The sequence below is a fragment of the Procambarus clarkii genome, chromosome 40, assembly GCF_040958095.1.
Source record: "Procambarus clarkii isolate CNS0578487 chromosome 40, FALCON_Pclarkii_2.0, whole genome shotgun sequence".
Lineage (NCBI taxonomy): Eukaryota > Metazoa > Arthropoda > Malacostraca > Decapoda > Cambaridae > Procambarus > Procambarus clarkii.
In genome coordinates this window covers 6,256,273-6,276,272 of record NC_091189.1, presented here as the reverse complement: position 1 = coordinate 6,276,272, position 20,000 = coordinate 6,256,273, and the positions used below count along the sequence as shown (strand labels likewise).

The 20,000-nt window shown below is 45.2% G+C and overlaps 2 protein-coding genes across 5 annotated transcripts in view; both read left to right on the top strand.

The window, feature by feature from the left end:
- LOC123757857 (GTP-binding protein Di-Ras2) overlaps positions 1–20,000 on the top strand; it is a 211,372-nt gene that overhangs the window by 190,024 nt on the left and 1,348 nt on the right. For all 4 annotated transcript variants that reach the window (XM_045741742.2, XM_045741741.2, XM_069338652.1 and 1 more), the window contains 2 exons: positions 556–745; positions 16,045–20,000. The exon at positions 16,045–20,000 is cut by the window's right edge and continues 1,348 nt beyond it. In XM_045741742.2, coding sequence (XP_045597698.1) covers positions 556–745; positions 16,045–16,185 — 331 coding nt within the window. In that variant the 3' untranslated portion in view covers positions 16,186–20,000. The remainder of the gene's footprint in view (positions 1–555; positions 746–16,044) is intronic.
- LOC138372994 (uncharacterized) lies at positions 17,694–18,464 on the top strand. Its single transcript, XM_069339040.1, has one exon. It carries the CDS (start codon positions 17,694–17,696, stop codon positions 18,462–18,464), a length of 771 nt encoding a protein of 256 aa, XP_069195141.1.

The following is a 20,000-nucleotide window of genomic DNA, read 5'->3' as shown; positions in this document are numbered from 1 at the left end:
CCAGGGCCACTGTAGCAGTGACAGGGCCACTGTAGCAGTGCCAGGGCCACTGTAGCAGTGCCAGATGCCACTATAACAGTGCCAGGAGCCACTATAGCAGTGCCAGGAGTTTACAATACCAATTAAGTGCACATCAGAGGTAGAGTGTGCTTAGTAAACAATGACCTGTTACTAAGGTGCTTTATAAACTACTAATGATGTGCCGAGCATCAAGAGTGTAATTTACTGCAGCAATTTGCGTCGGTAATAATACGTCCTCCAAAAATTTTGCGTCCTCCAAAAATTTACGTTTACTCTAAGTGCAACAAATAGTAGCGCCTCACGAAATTGAAGTGATATCCCGTTTTCTGTTCGTGTGTCCTCGGGTTTGATTAGGTTCGGGCACTTTAGTTTATCAAATATATCTCTATTCTCTCACACACACACACACACACACACACACACACACACACACACACACACACACGCACACACACACACACACACACACACACACACACACACACACACACACACACACACACACACACTTGCTCAAGTCTCTACCTCCTGCAGATGTCGCGTGATCGAGTGCTCAGCCAAGGAGAACCTCCACATCAAGGACATCTTCCGAACATTCCTGCAAATCGGGAAGGTGCCCCAAGGAGACGAGACCAACCTCAAGCGACAGTCCTCCGCCTACACCAAGTCCAGGAACCAGCGCCGCAGCCAGACCCCTCCTAGAGAGCGCGACGCCATCCCAGAGGTAAGAGAGGGGGATATGCTCCCTTTGGGACAAATAGGCAGGGCAAGAAGGGTGCTTCCTTTGGGGGGAGGGCAGACAGGCAGGACACGGGAGAGGACGAAATGCTTTGCGCTCTCTCTCTCTCTTCTTCTCTTGTATTCCTCTCTTCTGTTGCTGAGGAAGGACTGGGCGATGTTCGAGGGTGAAGCACTGTTCCTGAGGTAGGTGAGGAGAGCCTAGGGGGGGTGGTGTTCCTGGAGCAGGCAGAAGCGAGTCTTTGTCATGTCTTCAGCTTATATTATGCTACCGAGACCAACTGCACGCCATGTACAGTTCACTACAGAACCATAGGTACTGTCAATATTATATTTTTCTTGCGGAGGACTGTGCCTGAGAGTGACAGGGTGGTGTTGACGATAGTAGAGGAGGGGGGGGAAGAGAAAAGGAAGGCTGGGGAAGAGGAGAGATTGGTGAGAGGGAGGGAGGAACGGAGAGAGAGAGAAAGGGGGAGTTCACGGGTGTAACAGATAACAGGAGACCTATTGGTCTATAACGGGGCTATCTGTTCGGGATAGGGGGATACGGCTTCTCTACTGTACTCGCTATCTCGCCCCAGATCGCCATGTCAAGAGCACAAAGGTCTCGCTTACTCTCGTCTCTGTCAAGCCACTGGGGGGTAGGAAGCGTCGTCGAGAGCAAGTTGGCAGTTTTCTTAATCTTGTAGTAAACTAAGCATATCTATCCATTGGTGGCAGCGGTGTTATTTTCTATCAATTATGTCTCGAGCTTATTTTCCTTTTTTGTTTTTGCGAGCCGTAGACAAGTAGCTGCTGTACCAGTTGTATAGCAGGGACAGGTATAGCTGGGGACAGGTATACCTGGGACATATATAGCTTGGACAGTTATAGCTGGGGACAGGTATAGCTGGGACAGGACTATAGTAAGATTGATTGATGAAGATTAAGCCACCCAAAAGGTGGCACGGGCATGAATAGCCCGGAAGTGGTGGCCCTTTAGAGCCATTACCAGTATCAAGAGCTGATACTGGAGATCTGTGGAGGTGCGACTGCACCCTGCGTGACGGGAGATGTCTCCCCCGTGGATGAGAGAAGTTGTTGTTGTTGTTGTTATAGATTCAGCTACTGGGAACAAAACGTTCCAAGTAGCACGGGCTATGGTGAGCCCGTAGTGGACTTACCTGGCACAGGGGCGGGGCTGTAACAGGACTATAGTATTGGTGACAACATCGGTGGCGCCTCTCCTTCCTATAAAATAATTCCTGCCTCATTTATTTATATCACATCATAAATTCATATGCATTTATTTATTTATAAATTCACATCATTTATTTATATATGCATTATATAATTAATTGAATTTATTTCCTGACACAAACTTAAAAGATAAGCCGATTAGTGACAAATTGGGAGCATATTGTTGCATCAAAACTCGAAGCTGTGGCAGACATAATGTAGAGGTGAGGCCTTAACCTGTTGGGCAGTGGGCCGCCGTCCTCGTCTCTCCCGTCACTAACATCCTAGACATATTTCTCCGCCATGAATAACGAGACTTTCACCCTGGAAACACAAACCGAAACTGTCTCTATTTTCCGCTTGTTACAACTTGTAATAAAGTTGTTATATCTTGGCTTAATGTGTTTATGACGTATTAGAATGTTGTTACAACTTGCTATATTGGTTGTTATAACTGGTTAGAAAGTGTTAAAACTTGTTCGAACGTTGTACCAACGTCGTAGTTTCTGTGTGTGTTTGGCGGGCAATCTGTCTAAATTAATACTAGCTGGGGTACCCAGGGGTGCCCGGGTCGACCGGGCACCCCTGAACTGTCTCCCTCTCCGGGGGGGAGAGGGAGACAGGGAGAAGGGAGCCGGTCGGCCGAGCGGACAGCACGCTGGACTTGTGATCCTGTGGTCCCGGGTTCGATCCCGGGCGCCGGCGAGAAACAATGGGTAGAGTTTCTTTCACCCTATGCCTCTGTTACCTAGCAGTAAAATAGGTACCTGGGTGTTAGTCAGCTGTCACGGGCTGCTTCCTGGGGGTGGAGGCGTGGTCGAGGACCGGACCGCGGGGACACTAAAAAAAAAAAAAGCCCCGAAATCATCTCAAGATAACCTCTCTTGTGATATCACAAAGTCTCAAGGATAAAAAAAACATGGCATTCACAATTGCGCCAGTTTATTAATGAGTAAGGATAATGAGTAGATTTTCATTTAATTTGCTATCATCATTGCATAATGTGTGAAAATATATTATTTTTTTTTAAGACAGAATGCTAGATCAAGAATTGTCATGGGGTTCACTACAGTACCGTGCAAACTTTGTACTTGCATGAATGGTGCCGATCACGACCCGCCCATGTCGAGCACGCATCCCACTGCAATCACCGTGAAAATTGTGAGAGGCTAACCCCAAGCGTCTAGTCTCCAACCTCGGGAACAGACTAATATATTTTACATATTTAGAGATATCTTCAACGTGTTCAGCGGAACACACAAGTATCAAACCCCTTACAATATTTTCCCCCGCTAAACAGACAACGATAACACTACAAGAACGCCGTTTAATATATCAATTAAATAAAATAAAACAGTCGGAACAAAAAATGGTGAAAACATATTTCGATATACTGTAAGAAATGTGCCAAAAGTAAACTCAAAGCGAAATCAAAATATATGGAAAAATTCATTTGCAATAGAGATAAAAACACTGAACATTAAAAAAAAATTGAAATATACCCGATATATATATTTGTGATGGGGGACATGTACAAAAATATCACTCGTCTGTTTTTCCAGGCTTAGTATTCTTTATCCATAACCTTGTTGCACGGAACCTCTCCCAAGTTTAGCCAGGACTAAACAAGAACACAAAATTAAAATAGTTTTCCCTCCATCTAATTATATAATAATCAAACAAAGCGGTCTGATTATTAACTATATTGTTGAGTTAATGATGTGGTCACTTCTTCAGCTTAGGCCTAATCTGCCTAACCTAATCACTTTTGGGTCTTTGTTTGGAGGACGGGCTGTTACACACGACTCACAACCGATTGCGTTCGAACACTTCCGGAACAAGTGCTTCACTGACGAATTTTGTTCGAACCACAACGCTGTAAATGCTTCATCCACGTACTATAAATACAAATAATCGCCAATAGAACGTAAACACCTAATCAGTGCCTAAATATGCACAATATGCTAATATAAAATATTAATTTATATTTCATAAAATGCCTATTTTGAATGAATAGCATGTTAAAATTTATGAATGCGTCTTTGGGGTCGACCGCTGGATGGAATGGACTTGGTCCGAGGACTGGTTGCTTCTTAACTGCGTTGAAGGTAATTTATAGGCAGCCTCTCAGTAGACGTGGCACTTCTCTGGTTCACACACAACGTTGTGTGATACTTCGTCTCTGATGCTAGACGATCACAATGGTGCTCTGTCTCAGTCTGTTGCTTCTGGACATACCTCGTGGTCTCTCTACCGTTCTCTTAATTTGCCAAGAATAACACTGCAACGCTATTCCAAGCATTCGCCGAATATTTACGGTGAATAAGGCGATGCTGTTGTCGGAGTAGGAGTTGTTGTTGATAAGGAGTAGGCTGTTGTTTAACTTGATAGTCTAAGAACTCTGATGACGAATTTCTACTTATTGGCCACTAGGCAAAAGAGGACACGCCAGCTTGTACAGTGTTCTAGACGGGCCTGCTGGCCTCTTGTGACCAGCAGGCTCTTGGCGGCATTTATCCTTTGTTTCTAGGAGTAGCCAATTAGAGATCGGTTAGCCTGGTAGAGTCTCGGCTGCTATAGGCTCATCCAAGGTGACGTAGGTCATAACATCATGGCTTGGGTCAACCGTTGGGTATGACCTGACCTGCTAATCTTTCGTTATGGCCCGAGGCAGAAAGTTCACGTCTGTAGCTTTTCAAGATGGCCGACATCTGGTGTTGGCTTATTACAATGGAAATGCTGCGCTTGTGCTGTCTGATCAGCTACTGGACATACGATGGCCATCGCAGCATCGTTATGCTCTTAGAAATATGGGCTCTAGAGACCAACCAAACTAGGTTTTAGTGCAGTACTATTTGAGATTAGCTTGTGCACTCACTCTGTGCACTGTGAAGCGCACATGGGTAGATTTCCAGACTCATGTACACTGCAGTTGTGCTGCCATGAGCCACTAAGTCGGCTGTGGACAACCTGAGAGACGATCACAACGGTGGAGCTCTCACGCTGTGCTCAGAGGTCACCTAGCTAAAGCTTGGTGTAGAGACCGTAGCTTTAAGTCGTGATGGCCCCCCAAGCGTGGCCAAGGGCCGCCTTGCTCCCCCGCACTCATTAGCCGCCTCTCACAAGTTACAGCAAAGGCTAGCCCAGGAGACCCAACTCTCTGGCGCCCTCAACTTGATGCACATTCTAATTTCACTTTCCTGAGAGAAACGCAGTAGAGACTTTCATGTTTCTCAGCTTTGTCAAAGTTAACAATTAAAATATTTCAAATTATACATATAAATGTGATTTTGAGCCTGTGCTTACAGTGCCGAAACCCTCTGCTCCCGAGAGAATCTGTGTCCTATCCTATTACCTCCTAGATAACATTCCTTATTGGACAATTATAATTCAGTATGGTGCACAGGTGACTTGCCAGCCGACTTGACGGTGGCCATCACACACACACAGAGATCACACTAACGTGATGCATCAAATGAACAATGGTGGCCATCATTCTTTTCAGACCATGTCAAGAAGTTGGAGCAGGTCACGTGCCACAGAACAAACAGCTGCAGACAAGCGAACATATGGGATTTAGAGTCAACTTCCAAACTGCACGTCAGTCGCATACCACAGTATTCGTTCAAGCATCTGAACTACCAAATGATGGTCCAAAAATATAACAATTGTGATTGGCAGGTTAAGAGCGTGTGGCTACAGCCATAAAACACTGTTCACCCTTTCGTACCTTAATCTGAAATATTCAACAATAGCTTGGTCATATATCTAAATAACAGAAGACCTCTCAGGTTTGACTGACCCCAGACAAGGAAGAAGCAGACACGGAGATAAAGGCTGTCATAAACCCAGCAACACAAGCAGTTCCCCAGTTGGAATATGGAACACGTCGAATCTGGGTATTATCAGTTGTAAACCGACTAATCACTGCATTACAGCTCACCAGTATATAATGAAATTGGTATAGCAAGTTCCAAGACAGCTGTCAGAAACCCTTTATACAAATGCTCTGTCTAGGGTTTAATACAGCGACCAATTCTCAGGCTGTGCTCGCTCAGCGGTGCATCTCTCCAATGGTACCGAACTGTGTAACAAAAGCCATATTTTTTCGGAATATAAATTACTTAGAGGCAATCGAAGATGGTAATCAATTCCCTCTTTGCGAGCAAATGTTTTAGCTGACTCATCAGTTCTATCATGCATTCGGAGACCAATATGGGAAGGAATCCACAGGAGACAACCTCTAAATCCATTATTATTTCATTATACAGTAAATATGTCGAGCTATAAAGAGAAGGTAATGTGTCTTGAGCGTTTGCTGCATGGCCTCCAGTTGTGTGATAAAGCTAGCCATGTTATTCAGTAACTTCACTGAAGAAGCCTTCATTTGCGGCACTTGGGACTCGCTCAATGGTAAACTAAATAAAATCCTCGTTTTATCAGTTACAAAAAAAAAACGAAAATATTATCTATAAGTAAATAGCTAAGAGCAGGTCACGTGTGATGTAGGTCAGCAGATGCGTGTGGGTAATATGGTCAACGTTGTGACCTTATACCGGTGACCTTATACCGGTGACCTTATACCGGTGACCTTATACCGGTGACCTTATACCGGTGACCTTATACCGGTGACCTTATACCGGTGACCTTATACCGGTGACCTTATACCGGTGACCTTATACCGGTGAGTGAGCAGGTCTCTGCTATGTGGTGTCTGTCAGTGCCCCGGGAGCCTCTCACTGCCGCCCACATCCTCAACATTCCAGTATTTTCAGAGTTTTATTTCAATTTAATTCACGGCAAACTTGACGCTTCATCGGACTAATGAGCATCTACATGGAGAACTATGGATGGGTCGCCCAGGTTCTTACGCTCTTGGTCAAGCTCAACAGCTTCACATTGTATGCTTGTTAAGTGGAGGATTCTTGGTGGGTGGAGGAGCGTGGTCCCAGGCCCCGCGTCCCTCGCCGTCCTCCAGACAGACGCGGATGGTTTCCCATCGTCAAGAAAACGGTCAAGTTAATGTGGTCTCTCCTAACCCTATCAGAGAACCCAAAACAGAAAACGGGACAGAACGTCACTTTCTCGAACCGCTTCCATTTTCTAGCACGGCAATTCTGGTCCTTATTTAATGCATACGAGTGAAAAAAAGAGACGTTGTGTGTAAGAGGAGAAGTTGGCTCACCACCATGCCGGAAGGGAGCCGGTCGGCCGAGCAGACAGCACGCTGGACTTGTGATCCTGTGGTCCTGGGTTCGATCCCAGGCGCCGGCGAGAAACAAAGGCAGAGTTTCTTTCACCCTATGCCCCTGTTACCTAGCAGTAAAATAGGTACCTGGGTGTTAGTCAGCTGTCACGGGTTGCTTCCTGGGGGTGGAGGCCTGGTCGAGGACCGGGCCGCGGGGACACTAAAAGCCCCGAAATCATCTCAAGATAACTATCCCTGGCACACACCAGCGTCTCCGGTCCTGTGGTCTTCAGGCCGCAGGTGTAGTGCTGCTACACCACATTACCTTTTATAACACATTAGCATTATTCATTTGCCTACTTATCTTCCAAATTATCTCCTTTAGTAACTTTTTGATATTTCAAAAGTTATCTTCAGGCCTTCAAACATATCCCAGTGTTCGTCTTTGGAACAGTTTTATGGTTCGTCTTTGGAACAATTTTATGGTTCGTCTTTGGAACAGTTTTATGGTTCGTCTTTGGAACAGTTTTATGGTTCGTCTTTGGAACAGTTTTATGGTTCGTCTTTGGAACAGTTTTATGGTTCGTCTTTGGAACAGTTTTATGGTTCGTCTTTGGAACAGTTTTATGGTTCGTCTTTGGAACAGTTTTATGGTTCGTCTTTGGAACAGTTTTATGGTTCGTCTTTGGAACAGTTTTATGGTTCGTGTTAATCCACATAATATTGGATCAGGACATTTTGGAAAATATTGTTTGGCTTCAGCTTTTCTAGAGAGCAAAAATCGGATTTAGACAGCTGTGTCCCTCCATAAACCTGCGATTGTCTTCTCTATTGACACAAAGTAATTGGCTTAACTGTTTCATTAACTGTTCGACCCTTAACAGACCTTCTCTGTAGCATATTGCACTGCCTCCCTTCACCTTCCCTCAGATGCAATATAATCACTTTATATGTCAAAGGATCAAGCCTCCTCCCCCTCCCTGCCTCCCTCCCTACCGCTCAACATCATAGGCTGTTCCGTCGTGCGTGGATAGTCTTATGCTCCCCACGACCGTCACCCAACTCCCCACGACCGTCACCCAACTCCCCACGACCGTCACCCAACTCCCCACGACCGTCACCCAACTCCCCACCACCGTCACCCAACTCCCCACGACCGTCACCCAACTCCCCACGACCGTCACCCAACTCCCCACCACCGTCACCCAACTCCCCACGACCGTCACCCAACTCCCCACGACCGTCACCCAACTCCCCACTATCACTCCGCAACCCGTTCTCGCACTTTCTTTAAGTCAATATTGACTATAAGAAAGTGCGAGAACGGGTTGCACTCCGTCACGACAGATGAATCCCGAGGTTTCCAGGATTCGAGTACTTTTGGACAAACTTGCAAATCATGTCTCGTTAGAGTGTCGAGAGAGTGTAACGTGTGTGTGTGTGTGTGTGTGTGTGTGTGTGTGTGTGTGTGTGTGTGTGTGTGTGTGTGTGTGTGTGTGTGTGTGTGTGTGTGTGTCGTCGTGTATAGAGTAACAACACCATTACGTGACAGTGTCTGGAGACTTGCAGAGGCCGTTATGCTGCGCTACAAACAAACCGGTTGCCTCCGAAGCCCGTCAACACGGGTGTGTTATTGCCGGCCCCATACTAGCCCCAGTGACGTCAAGTCCTCCGCAGGTTGGAGAGGTAAGCACAGTGGGGTCAAACTTGTTTACTCGGTAATTCCCGCTCTCCCAACTTCCTCTCCGAGTGGATCCAACGCCAGAGCTGTGATTGAGCCGTAATTTACTGACTCGGTCTGATGATCCGATTCAGTCCACCAACTTGTTAATAATGATGTTAGTGTTGATTGGGCTTGAGTTGGCGACACGTTTTCTGCATCTTCACGGTAGCTACCTGACACCGCCCCCCCCCCCCCCACACACCTCCATCCCAGCAACCCATATCTTTCACAATCGCCTCAAGACGAACAGTAAATAATGTTCCTCTTAAGGTGGTTGGATCTTACGGACTGTATCAGACACACTCGAATTTAATGGATCTTCGAGAAGACACAAAAGAAAAGAAAAAAATGTATATCTGTAAAAAAAATATCTACCTATAAAAAAAAGAAAATGTACATCTGGAGACGGACTTTTAAAAATCACCTCACGAGGAGCTGGTGACCGTCTGAACTGCCTTCCGGAGCCTAGACAATGAGGTACTATGGTTGTTGATCTATGAACAAACTACCGGGTAACAAAGAGACGTGGGATCACCTTATTGTTTCAAGCGTAGGCTAAACGTATATATAGGAATGAGTTTATGTAGGTATAAATAGGACTGACTCGTGTGGGCCAAAAGGCCTTCTGTAGTCTTCTTAATTATGTTAAGTGCATATATTGAATACCAGATACAAAATAAAGAAGTAATGTGGAGCTCCCACCTCAAAAAGCACAAAACAATGATTGAGAAAGTACACAGGTTTACTTCGAGACTGGTCCCAGAATTGAGGGGACTGAGCTACGAGGGTAAAGTTAGAGAACTATTTCTAACGACAATGGAAGAAATCGAGAGACTATGATACAGACATACAAAATACACTAGGTGGAACGATTAGAGACAATGTTTAGATTGAGCAATAACGCTACAAATTACCAATCATGAGAGCTAAACACGCAGACCCGTCACAGAGGGACGAGGAACACGTCCAGGGAGTAGGAGCGGTAAAGGTCTCCCCGCATCCATAGTTAACAAATAAACAGAAGACATGGCAAGACATATTGGACGACCAAGGGAAGGAAACGCAGAGTCTTGGAACTGAAGCTCGGTCATGTAAACTACCTGGTCAGTATTGCTAAACAAGTGTACACACGCGTACACAATAAATGTACACACACATACACAATACGTATACACACACATACACAATACGTATACACACACGTACACAATAGCTGTACACACGCGTACACAATAAGTATACACACACACACACACTCAGCAACTATGCCGGTTTGCAGAATTTCCTCCCTTTTAGGGGGCGAATTTAGCAGGTGAGGTTGAGGCGCCTTAAGACTCGAGTCCTGGGGATCAGGAAGGGTCTGCTCGAACCCGGCTATCGAGAGCTTCAGCTACGAGTCCTGAGCCCCTACGATCCTCCCTTGCTGAGTCGACTTCTGGTGCTTTCTCATCCTTCGCCCTCTCACAGGGGAGGGGGTTCCCCTTCCCACAGGGGAAGGGGGAGAGGTTGTCATAGTACTCACCTAGTTGTCCTTGAGGTGATTGAATTCTGGCTCTGTGGTCCCGCCTCTCAACTGTCAGTCAACAGGTGTACAGGTTCCTGAGTCTTCTGGGCTCTATCATATCTACAATTGAAACTGTGTATGGAGTCAGCCTCCACCACATCACTGTCTAATGCTTTCCAACTGGTAACTACTCTGACACTGAAAACGTTCTTTCAGATGTCTCTGTGGCTCATTTGGGTACTCATTTTCCACCCGTGTCCCCTTGTGTGTGTTTCATCCCGTGCTAAATAGCTTGTTTGTGTCCACCCTGTCAAATACTCTGAGAAATCTGAAGTTTCCCCTCCCACGTTCCTCCAACCCTCCCTTCACCCTCCCACGTTCCTCCGACCCTCCCTTCACCCTCCCACGTTCCTCAAACCCTCCCTTCACCCTCCCACGTTCCTCCGACCCTCCCTTCACCCTCCCACGTTCCTCCAACCCTCCCTTCACCCTCCCACGTTCCTCCGACCCTCCCTTCACCCTCCCACGTTCCTCCAACCCTCCCTTCACCCTCCCACGTTCCTCCGACCCTCCCTTCACCCTCCCACGTTCCTCCAACCCTCCCTTCACCCTCCCACGTTCCTCCAACCCTCCCTTCACCCTCCCACGTTCCTCCTACCTTCCCACGTTCCTCGCGCGGGGGAGGGAAGGTGCATCGCTGGCCACGCCTACTCACTGGTCCACCACCAAACGCTCCTAGCAAAAGTTTTTGGATGGAGGAACCTTAAAGGCTGATCATTCAGGCTAGTAATTAAGGCTGAATTGGACTGAACTACCTTTTGAGAGTCTCACTGACAGACTCCGCCGTCGCAGGGCTTGGTGGTGTCCTGGCCCGTGCCGGCCTCACCCCCTCCTTCCGTTAATGGACTAAATGTGACATTTATTCATCAGAGTTTAAAATTGAGAACTTGATTAATGTTTGTTAACAACAGTGGGCGTCGTAGTGTCGACATATTCCCAACTTCATGGACGCGTGCAATGGCAAAGATATATACCCATATTCCACAGTAACAAGATGGACTAATGCTTGAGGGCCATGAAGGCCTCGAGCATGCTCTCCGGGCAGCTTGATGGCCTCCAGATGCTGAATAATGTAGCCAGAACTCTAGTGTGGTTATGGTGGATCAGCATATCAAGTTCGATAAGTATAACAGAGGATCTAAAATGGTCCCAGAAACCTGGGCGATCTGAAAGCCTCATATTTGACCTTGAACAGTGCATTGAAAGTCAAAAAATGGATGCAAGAACCCATTTTTTTCTGATTCCAGATATTCAGAATTCAAGCTTATGCAGGTAAAATCGGGGCTTAAATGTCCTGGGTTTGACAAAGTACATAAAATATCAATTATGCTGCATAATGCTGCATAAAGTTATGCAGCATTAATGCAAACAGGGCGAGACATCGTCCAGAACACTAGAGCACAGAGGCTGGCCAGAGGCCCATGACCAGCTCTCCTCCATAACATCCCGGTCACGCAGGAGTCGACCCACGACTCAGGTTCTGAGCAACTTGGCCATCTTCGGGAAAGTCCAGATTATTGTCAAAAGTAACAATTATTTAGAAAGTTCCAAGAGCGTCGCTGTCATGATGAGGCGGTCGTGAGGCCGCGCTAGATGTAGACGGCGCCTCATTAGTCTTATTGAATTGACTATAGTGAATCTATAACAGTACTGAATCCTATCCAGAGTATTAGTGAATCAAGGGGCACCATACAACACAAGGGGCACCATACAACACAAGGGGCACCATACAAGACAAGGTGCGCCATACAAGACAAGGTGCGCTATACAAGACAAGAAACACCATACAATTAAACATGGTTGAATAGTTCCCAATAAATAATGAAGAAGGAGGAGCCAGCGCCCTACACCGCCCGGTGTCCCCCCCCCCCTTCACTGATGCAACATTGATTGTCTGCACATAAACAACGTCATTCACATCCTATTCTCATAACTCCATCGTGGGTGATCAGTGTATATTGGTAGCCGTTATCTGTCTCTTGTATCCATCTCCCTTATGTATATATATATATATATATATATATATATATATATATATATATATATATATATATATATATATATATATATATATATATCGTCCTCCCGTTCCGTTTGTCTTGTGTCATTCTTTCCAGGAGAGTAGGTCTCTTATGTGCTAGCAGGGCCGAGCTAGGCTCCTGGCCCCGCCTTCCGAACGTTCTTAGATTGATGCAATGACTTCTTTCTCACCCTTCTGTCATATTTATATTTCTAATTTTAAATCGAGTCAGCTTCAACGACTTGTGCGTCTAACCCATTCCACTTGTTGACAGCTCTAATAGTGGAAAAGTTATTTCTGACGTCGTTTATGCGACTCATTTGTCTCTAGTTTCCACCTATGACCCCCTCCCCCCCCCCCCTCTCGTTCTCTTGTTCCCAGCTTTGAGCACTGCTGTGTGCGTGTGTGTTCACCTAGTTGCGCTTGCGGGGGTTGAGCTCTGGCTCATTGGTTCCGCCTCTCAACTGTTAACTGGTTGGATGTGTGTGTGTGTGTGTGTGTGTGTGTGTGTGTGTGTGTGTGTGTGTGTGTGTGTGTGTGTGTGTGTGTGTGTGTGTGTACTCACCTAATTGTGCTTGCGGGGGTTGAGCTCTGGCTCTTTGGTCCAGATGTGTGTGTGTGTGTGTGTGTGTGTGTGTGTGTGTATGTGTGCGTGCATGTTTGAGATTGAATAGCTCTCAATGTTGAGAATACATTGGTTAGAAAGGCGGGGTCCAAGAGCTAATAGCGCGATTCTGCAGTCACAAAGAGTACATATATTGTCCGGTAACTAGTTACCTTGTCCAGGAGAGCAAATGTTGTGAGGAAGACTTCGAAGGACTTCTTATTGCTTAGAACAATGTACAGTCACTTGTTCTGTACGGAAGCTTGGCGCTCCTCCACCAAGCTTGGCCTTACCTACCTCAACCTATGATAAAACTTAAGTGTTTTGTTGACGGGCCAGGACAGTGGTGACGGGCCAGGACAGTGGTGACGGGCCAGGACAGTGGTGACGGGCCAGGACAGTGGTGACGGGCCAGGACAGTGGTGACGGGCCAGGACAGTGGTGACGGGCCAGGACAGTGGTGACGGGCCAGGACAGTGGTGACGGGCCAGGACAGTGTTGATGGGCCAGCCCCACCCACAGGACCGGCGTCACACCCGCACCTCGAGAGAGACGGCCAGGTCCACATCCCTCACACAGCCGTGTATTCCTGGACAAGGCGAGGTGCTGCCACATGCCGATAGGGATGTGAATACACAGCGGAAGTTAACCGGAATTAGAAACTAGTGAAGAGGCATCAGGTGCTCCAGGCGCGTTGTTGGAGTCAAGCGGCCAGGGAGAGACAGACGGAAGTTCCAGGTAGCACGGGCTATGGTGAGCCCGTAGTGGACTTACCTGGCACAGGAGCGGTGCTCAATACAGGCGGAAACGAGAATATGATTTTATTCACAAGGACAGGTGGGGAGGGGGAGACTGCAGCCTTACTAATGAGACACGCTTCAGAGCTTTGGACTGCTCACAAATTATCACCGAACTCCAAAGTCTTCCTAAGCTCTATTTTTCACGAATACAAAGTCTTCCATTCCTCGAGGTAATTCCTCTATTCCTTTCCGGCACTGCTGAGTTACCTAATGATGCACGGAGCAGCACACGAGGGAGAAACCACTGCTCTCTGCTCCAACCTTAAGAAACTGTGATTAAAGACAATAATTATTTTCGAGCTAATGTTTTACTTTCACAAAAATTACACGCGCTATTGGGAGATATAATTAGTGGACGGAAGAGGTGATAGTATCAAAGACTGAGTTTCCAGTCCGGGCCTTCAACACATGGTGAAGGAAGGAACTATTTGGAGGAAGTACCAAGCCATTACGACTATATAGCACTGGGAAGGGGGTCAGGATAAGGATGTGGGATGGGACGGAGGGAAGGAATAGTGCCGAACCACTTTGACGGTCGGGGATTGAACGCCGACCTGCATGAAGCGAGACCGTTGCTCTACCGTCTCATCTACGGTGAGAACTCCGAAGACGACAGAGTACGGAATCATTATATCTCCTCTGGGTGCGGCGGTTGTGTCTCGGCCTCCTAATTCTTCGTCGCAGGTTCGAGGATCATTACTCAAACAAATATGTGCACAATGAAATCATAAGAACATACTCTATGAGAAAATATTCAGACCGTGCGATGCTTGTCTGGATACGTGGTTTCGATCCCATTGTACGCCCGCAGTATTTTCTCAGATATTATATGTACATTCATATGTATGAATATAAACATATGTATAAAATCATGTTTTAAATTTTTCGCATTATATTTGCTAGGTAGATAGATGCTTAGATTACATCGGCCTCAGATCAGGTCATTTTAGCGTGTTCAATATAAAGTATACATTAGGAGATCGTTTGTATATTAATAACGCAACCATAGATGATATTCCGAACATGTTCCAGACGCCGAGTGAGCTGTGTGTCCCTGACTATGACGACTCCTGATGTTGATGGGTAATGTTGCGTTGGATTCAGATCACGACCGAGAAGTGCGTTGATCTTAATGTTTCACGTGAAGTCGTTAGTGAATTAGACTGCCAGAGGTGATCTCATTGCCACTCTTACCCGAATTTCACATCGTATAAGACAAATTTGGTATTAGTGTCCAGTGCCATAAGATGGTCAATCTGTTGCCGTGGTTTATCATAAACCAAATACTATGATTCAATGCTTTATTGCAATTGGTAAATGTCCAAAATATTATATATGAATTATACTTCTATAGTGCTATAAATGCTATAGTGCTATAGTGCTATAGTGCTCTTCGTGTTCTACTACGACACGCGCTGAACCTGAAACATACTGTGTTGTACCTTAGGCAGGACTCGGGCCAAGTTCTACAACCAGCTAGTTTATTAAGCGCCATGTTTTCTCTATAACAGGTTCCCTTCAATCGTTCTACATCCAGGTCCAGTTCTTTTAAGGTATACCAGGAGGGGGGGGGGATAAGTCAACATACACAAGACTGATCAACCTGTTTTAAAACCTACCTAACCCAACCGGGCCTAACACAGCCTATCTTAAGCTAATATATCATGGCTACCCTGTGAAGGTTCCGTGGATCAAGGACCCCGCGGCCCGGTCTCCGACCTGATAGCCTTCCATCATAACTAAACTCTATAGATAACTCAACCTTATGTCTCAATAATTAGCAGTTACAGCCCCGCTCCTGTGCCAGGTACGTCCACTACGGGCTCACCATAGCCCGTGCTACTTATAACTTTTTGTTCCCAGTTGCTGAATCTAAAAACAACAACAATAATTAGCTATGACTTCTTAGTTGTAATGTTTAATAGGCTAACTTATAGAAAATATAGCCTGCTTTTCCTGCCCGAAACGCTTTGCGTAATAGTGGCTTTAGGCATTGTATGTACTAGCTCTATCTATAAATCTATCAATTTTTGTAAAATCTCTTGTATGTATGTACCCTACCTGAATAAACATTTATTTATTTATTTATAACTTAATTACTTTTCACAGTTAACTACCTTGCTCTATTATATTTATTCTAAGCAAGATGTCTTGCTTCTCTGTTGCAGAATGGTGGTGCTTCAGGGTCCACTCCACCCTCAGCCTTCTCCAGGACCAAGCCCAGAAGTCGCTCTCTTATTCGGAGGTCATCCAAGAAGGCCAAGCAGCAGGTACGGGATGCCCAGCCAGATGAGTGTACCCTCTCGTAACCCTGCTAGGACCCCCGCCACCCCAAGATATCAGGATGCCAAGACAGCTAGTTGGAACCCTGCTAAGATCCCCGCCACCTAAGATACCAAGAGAGACTAAGATACCAAGTTGAGCGCGGGAGACTGTCTACAGTCATGGCAGACCTGCTACCAGCGCGCACCCGCATGTCATGAAGCGTCTGATACTGAACGTTTCGCAAGTGCTGTGAAGTCTTTCAGTTTGGGGTTTCTTCTTGCCCACAGTATTCAAAGTAATTCATGTAACTATTTTGGAATGCAAGATATGGAAGCAATTGGGGAGCGAATGTAATTGGTAAGAGTGCTTTACGATTGTAAACAAAACAAAATAATGGAGCTCCATGAAATCTAGGAACAATATATATGGCAATGTCTCGTTTGCAAATCCCAATGGTTTTAATATTGTTAGGAGTTTCTCGTATCGAGTCTTAATAAAAATTACATTTTGGCCACGAGTCGAATAAAGATGTTAACTTCGACTGATCAAGCACAAAGAGGAAGTTTTTCTGAAATTTATCATAGAAAGCTTTTTGGAAAATAGTATTCCTACAGGACAGAGCTGGTCTGGACGTGTAGAGGAAATGTTAGAGAAATGGAAGGGCCAAGTTTGTGGTGTGATGATAGACCACGAGAGAGAGGGACAACATGGCGACGAACAGGGATGTCAGCTTTGCTTAACAGATTAGAAGAATTAATATTAAGAAAATGTATATTAAAACGTAATTGGCGATTTTACTTCAGAACTTCCAATCGGGAGAGAAACCATTTAATAATTTTGCTCTTAACTATCTTTAGTTTTTATTTCTATTTTACTAATTCTGAAGACGAAATGCACCGAAGCGTATAAGATGACCATGAAAGTGGACCTCACATAACACCACTCAGCTGAGCCAACAACACTGAACACACCAGTTGGTCACGGTGTGGTGTAGTGCACATGAGGAATTTACACAGCAGGGCAAAGCTCAAATATTTTAGTTTAACACGGCTTCTTTTGTAAGCCATTGATAGAATGTGTGTAAAAGTTAGATATTTCTTCTTAGGTTTGTTAAAGAAATTGCTAGATATTATGGCACCCTTGTATTTTGTGCTGTAGAAAGGGGTAATGTTGGATATTTTTAATTGATGCTTTTATAGTTTGCATATTTTCAGATGTAACAGTAGAGAAGTTGCTAACTTCTTGTGTATAGACCCGAAGAGTGACCTATATATTGTTTACCATTGAAATATATAACATTTTGATATGAATGAACGATACCTAGTTGACGTTTTGTAACATGATTAGATGTAACCTGTATTCCACTTATATTACAAAGATGTTGTACTGTATATAAAGAGCATCAAGTAATGACATCGAGACAAACTGAATAACCAGTGTGGGTAAGCTGACTTGTGGCGCCATTGTTGTGATACGGGAGCAAGATGAACTACATGGTGGCGCCATTGTTGTGATACGGGAGCAAGATGAACTACATGGTGGCGCCATTGTTATGATACGGGAGCAAGATGAACTACATGGTGGCGCCATTGTTGTGTTACGGGAGCAAGATGAACTACATGGTGGCGCCATTGTTATGATACGGGAGCAAGATGAACTACATGGTGGCGCCATTGTTGTGTTACGGGAGCAAGATGAACTACATGGTGGCGCCATTGTTATGATACGGGAGCAAGATGAACTACATGGTGGCGCCATTGTTGTGATACGGGAGCAAGATGAACTACATGGTGGCGCCATTGTTGTGTTACGGGAGCAAGATGAACTACATGGTGGCGCCATTGTTGTGTTACGGGAGCAAGATGAACTACATGGTGGTGCCATTGTTGTGATACGGGAGCAAGATGAACTACATGGTGGCGCCATTGTTGTGTTACGGGAGCAAGATGAACTACATGGTGGCGCCATTGTTGTGTTACGGGAGCAAGATGAACTACATGGTGGTGCCATTGTTATGATACGGGAGCAAGATGAACTACATGGTGGCGCCATTGTTATGATACGGGAGCAAGATGAACTACATGGTGGCGCCATTGTTGTGTTACGGGAGCAAGATGAACTACATGGTGGCGCCATTGTTATGATACGGGAGCAAGATGAACTACATGGTGGCGCCATTGTTGTGATACGGGAGCAAGACGAACTACATGGTGGCGCCATTGTTGTGTTACGGGAGCAAGATGAACTACATGGTGGCGCCATTGTTGTGTTACGGGAGCAAGATGAACTACATGGTGGTGCCATTGTTGTGTTACGGGAGTAGAACTACAGAGTCAGCCAGCCAGCACACACACACTGTAGATGCTCTTTCTGCTTCATGTGGTAAAGGCACAGTATGCTTAACTATTGTGATTTCAATAATAGACAGATGGGAGAATATGAACTAAAATTATAATTAAAACAAAAATGTATTTAGTGTGTATGTGAAGATATGCCGCGTTGATTTCAAATTCTCCTCCTCGTCTTCATGATTTAATCAGTAATTAAGTAGCTAATTTTACGCTAAGCTGCTTTCTAAACAAGACTAAGACTTGGGCTAAGAGCAGGTGTTTAACAGCTGTTATAAAAGATTGACTGGTGGTATGTTGCGTGATCCGCGGGGCGCAGGCGGCCCATCACACACTGGACACTCTACCCCAGCCCGTGTGGCTTCAAACATGCTACTTTAGAAAGTGTTGAATAATTCTATCACTTTTCGTATGTGTGTTATCCCTAATGTAAATTGAACGAATTTTGGAGCAGACATATTATATTGGACAGGTTCATTCTTGGAAAGCCACCTTCACGCATAACGTGGACATTTTTCTCAAGACATATGGCTATGAACTTGATCATTTGGAGAACCTGCTTGGGTCGTGTATCATTGAACACGCGTTAAGTTTCCATTCACCGGGGCTGTATGGGTGAATCTCGACGCTCTATCGAGACGCCTGGGGTCCACGGTTCGAGACAGCCCAGGTTATTGTTACACAATACATTTGCTATTGAAATTTAATACACCTGCTTTGTTCCCATGTACACAAACTTGTCATGTCGAGTATACAGAGAAATTAATGCTTAGAGAAGCAGTGTTCAATACACAGGCTACTGATGATACATGCACAGGCTGTGACTGATAAGTGCACATGATATTGATGCTAACTGCACAGGCTGCTGGTGCTAATTTCGCAGGCTATTGACGTTTAGCATATAGACGATTAATCTATAGAGCACATGCCATTCATGTCGTGTACACATGCTATCCATATATACTGCTCATCACCAGTGCAGCGGTAACCGATGTTTACTTCATATGAGTTCGCTTTCTCTCAGCTTAACGTTTTAAGCACGGGATATTGCTGGCTTGTCCACAACAGCAGTCATAGGCTGTAGCCAAGCTGTTAGTGTTCAGTACATAAACTATTACTGTAACTACGAATGGTATTAATATCCAGCAATGATTGCCATGATGCAAGGTCATTGATTTCTAGTTAATAAACGTTTGGTTTTGAGGATGAATAATAATGCCAGAGCCATGACTCTTATCCATCATGTCTTGGAAAATAAGTCTAGCAATTGAGAAAATGTCCCACGAAACCGTCGCCATAATGTCGAGTGAATTATATTCGTCTCATATTGTAGCAGACAATCATTTTGACTGCTCTATGATGCTTTGTATCGCATATTCTGATGGTTTCAGATCGTTTCAGTGAATAAAGTATTTTAAAATAATCATAGGTGGCTTCAAATGGTATTAACCTCGGGTTAGCTGAATCAGATGGTCCACACGCTCGTGTATATATATCCACAAATGGCCCAG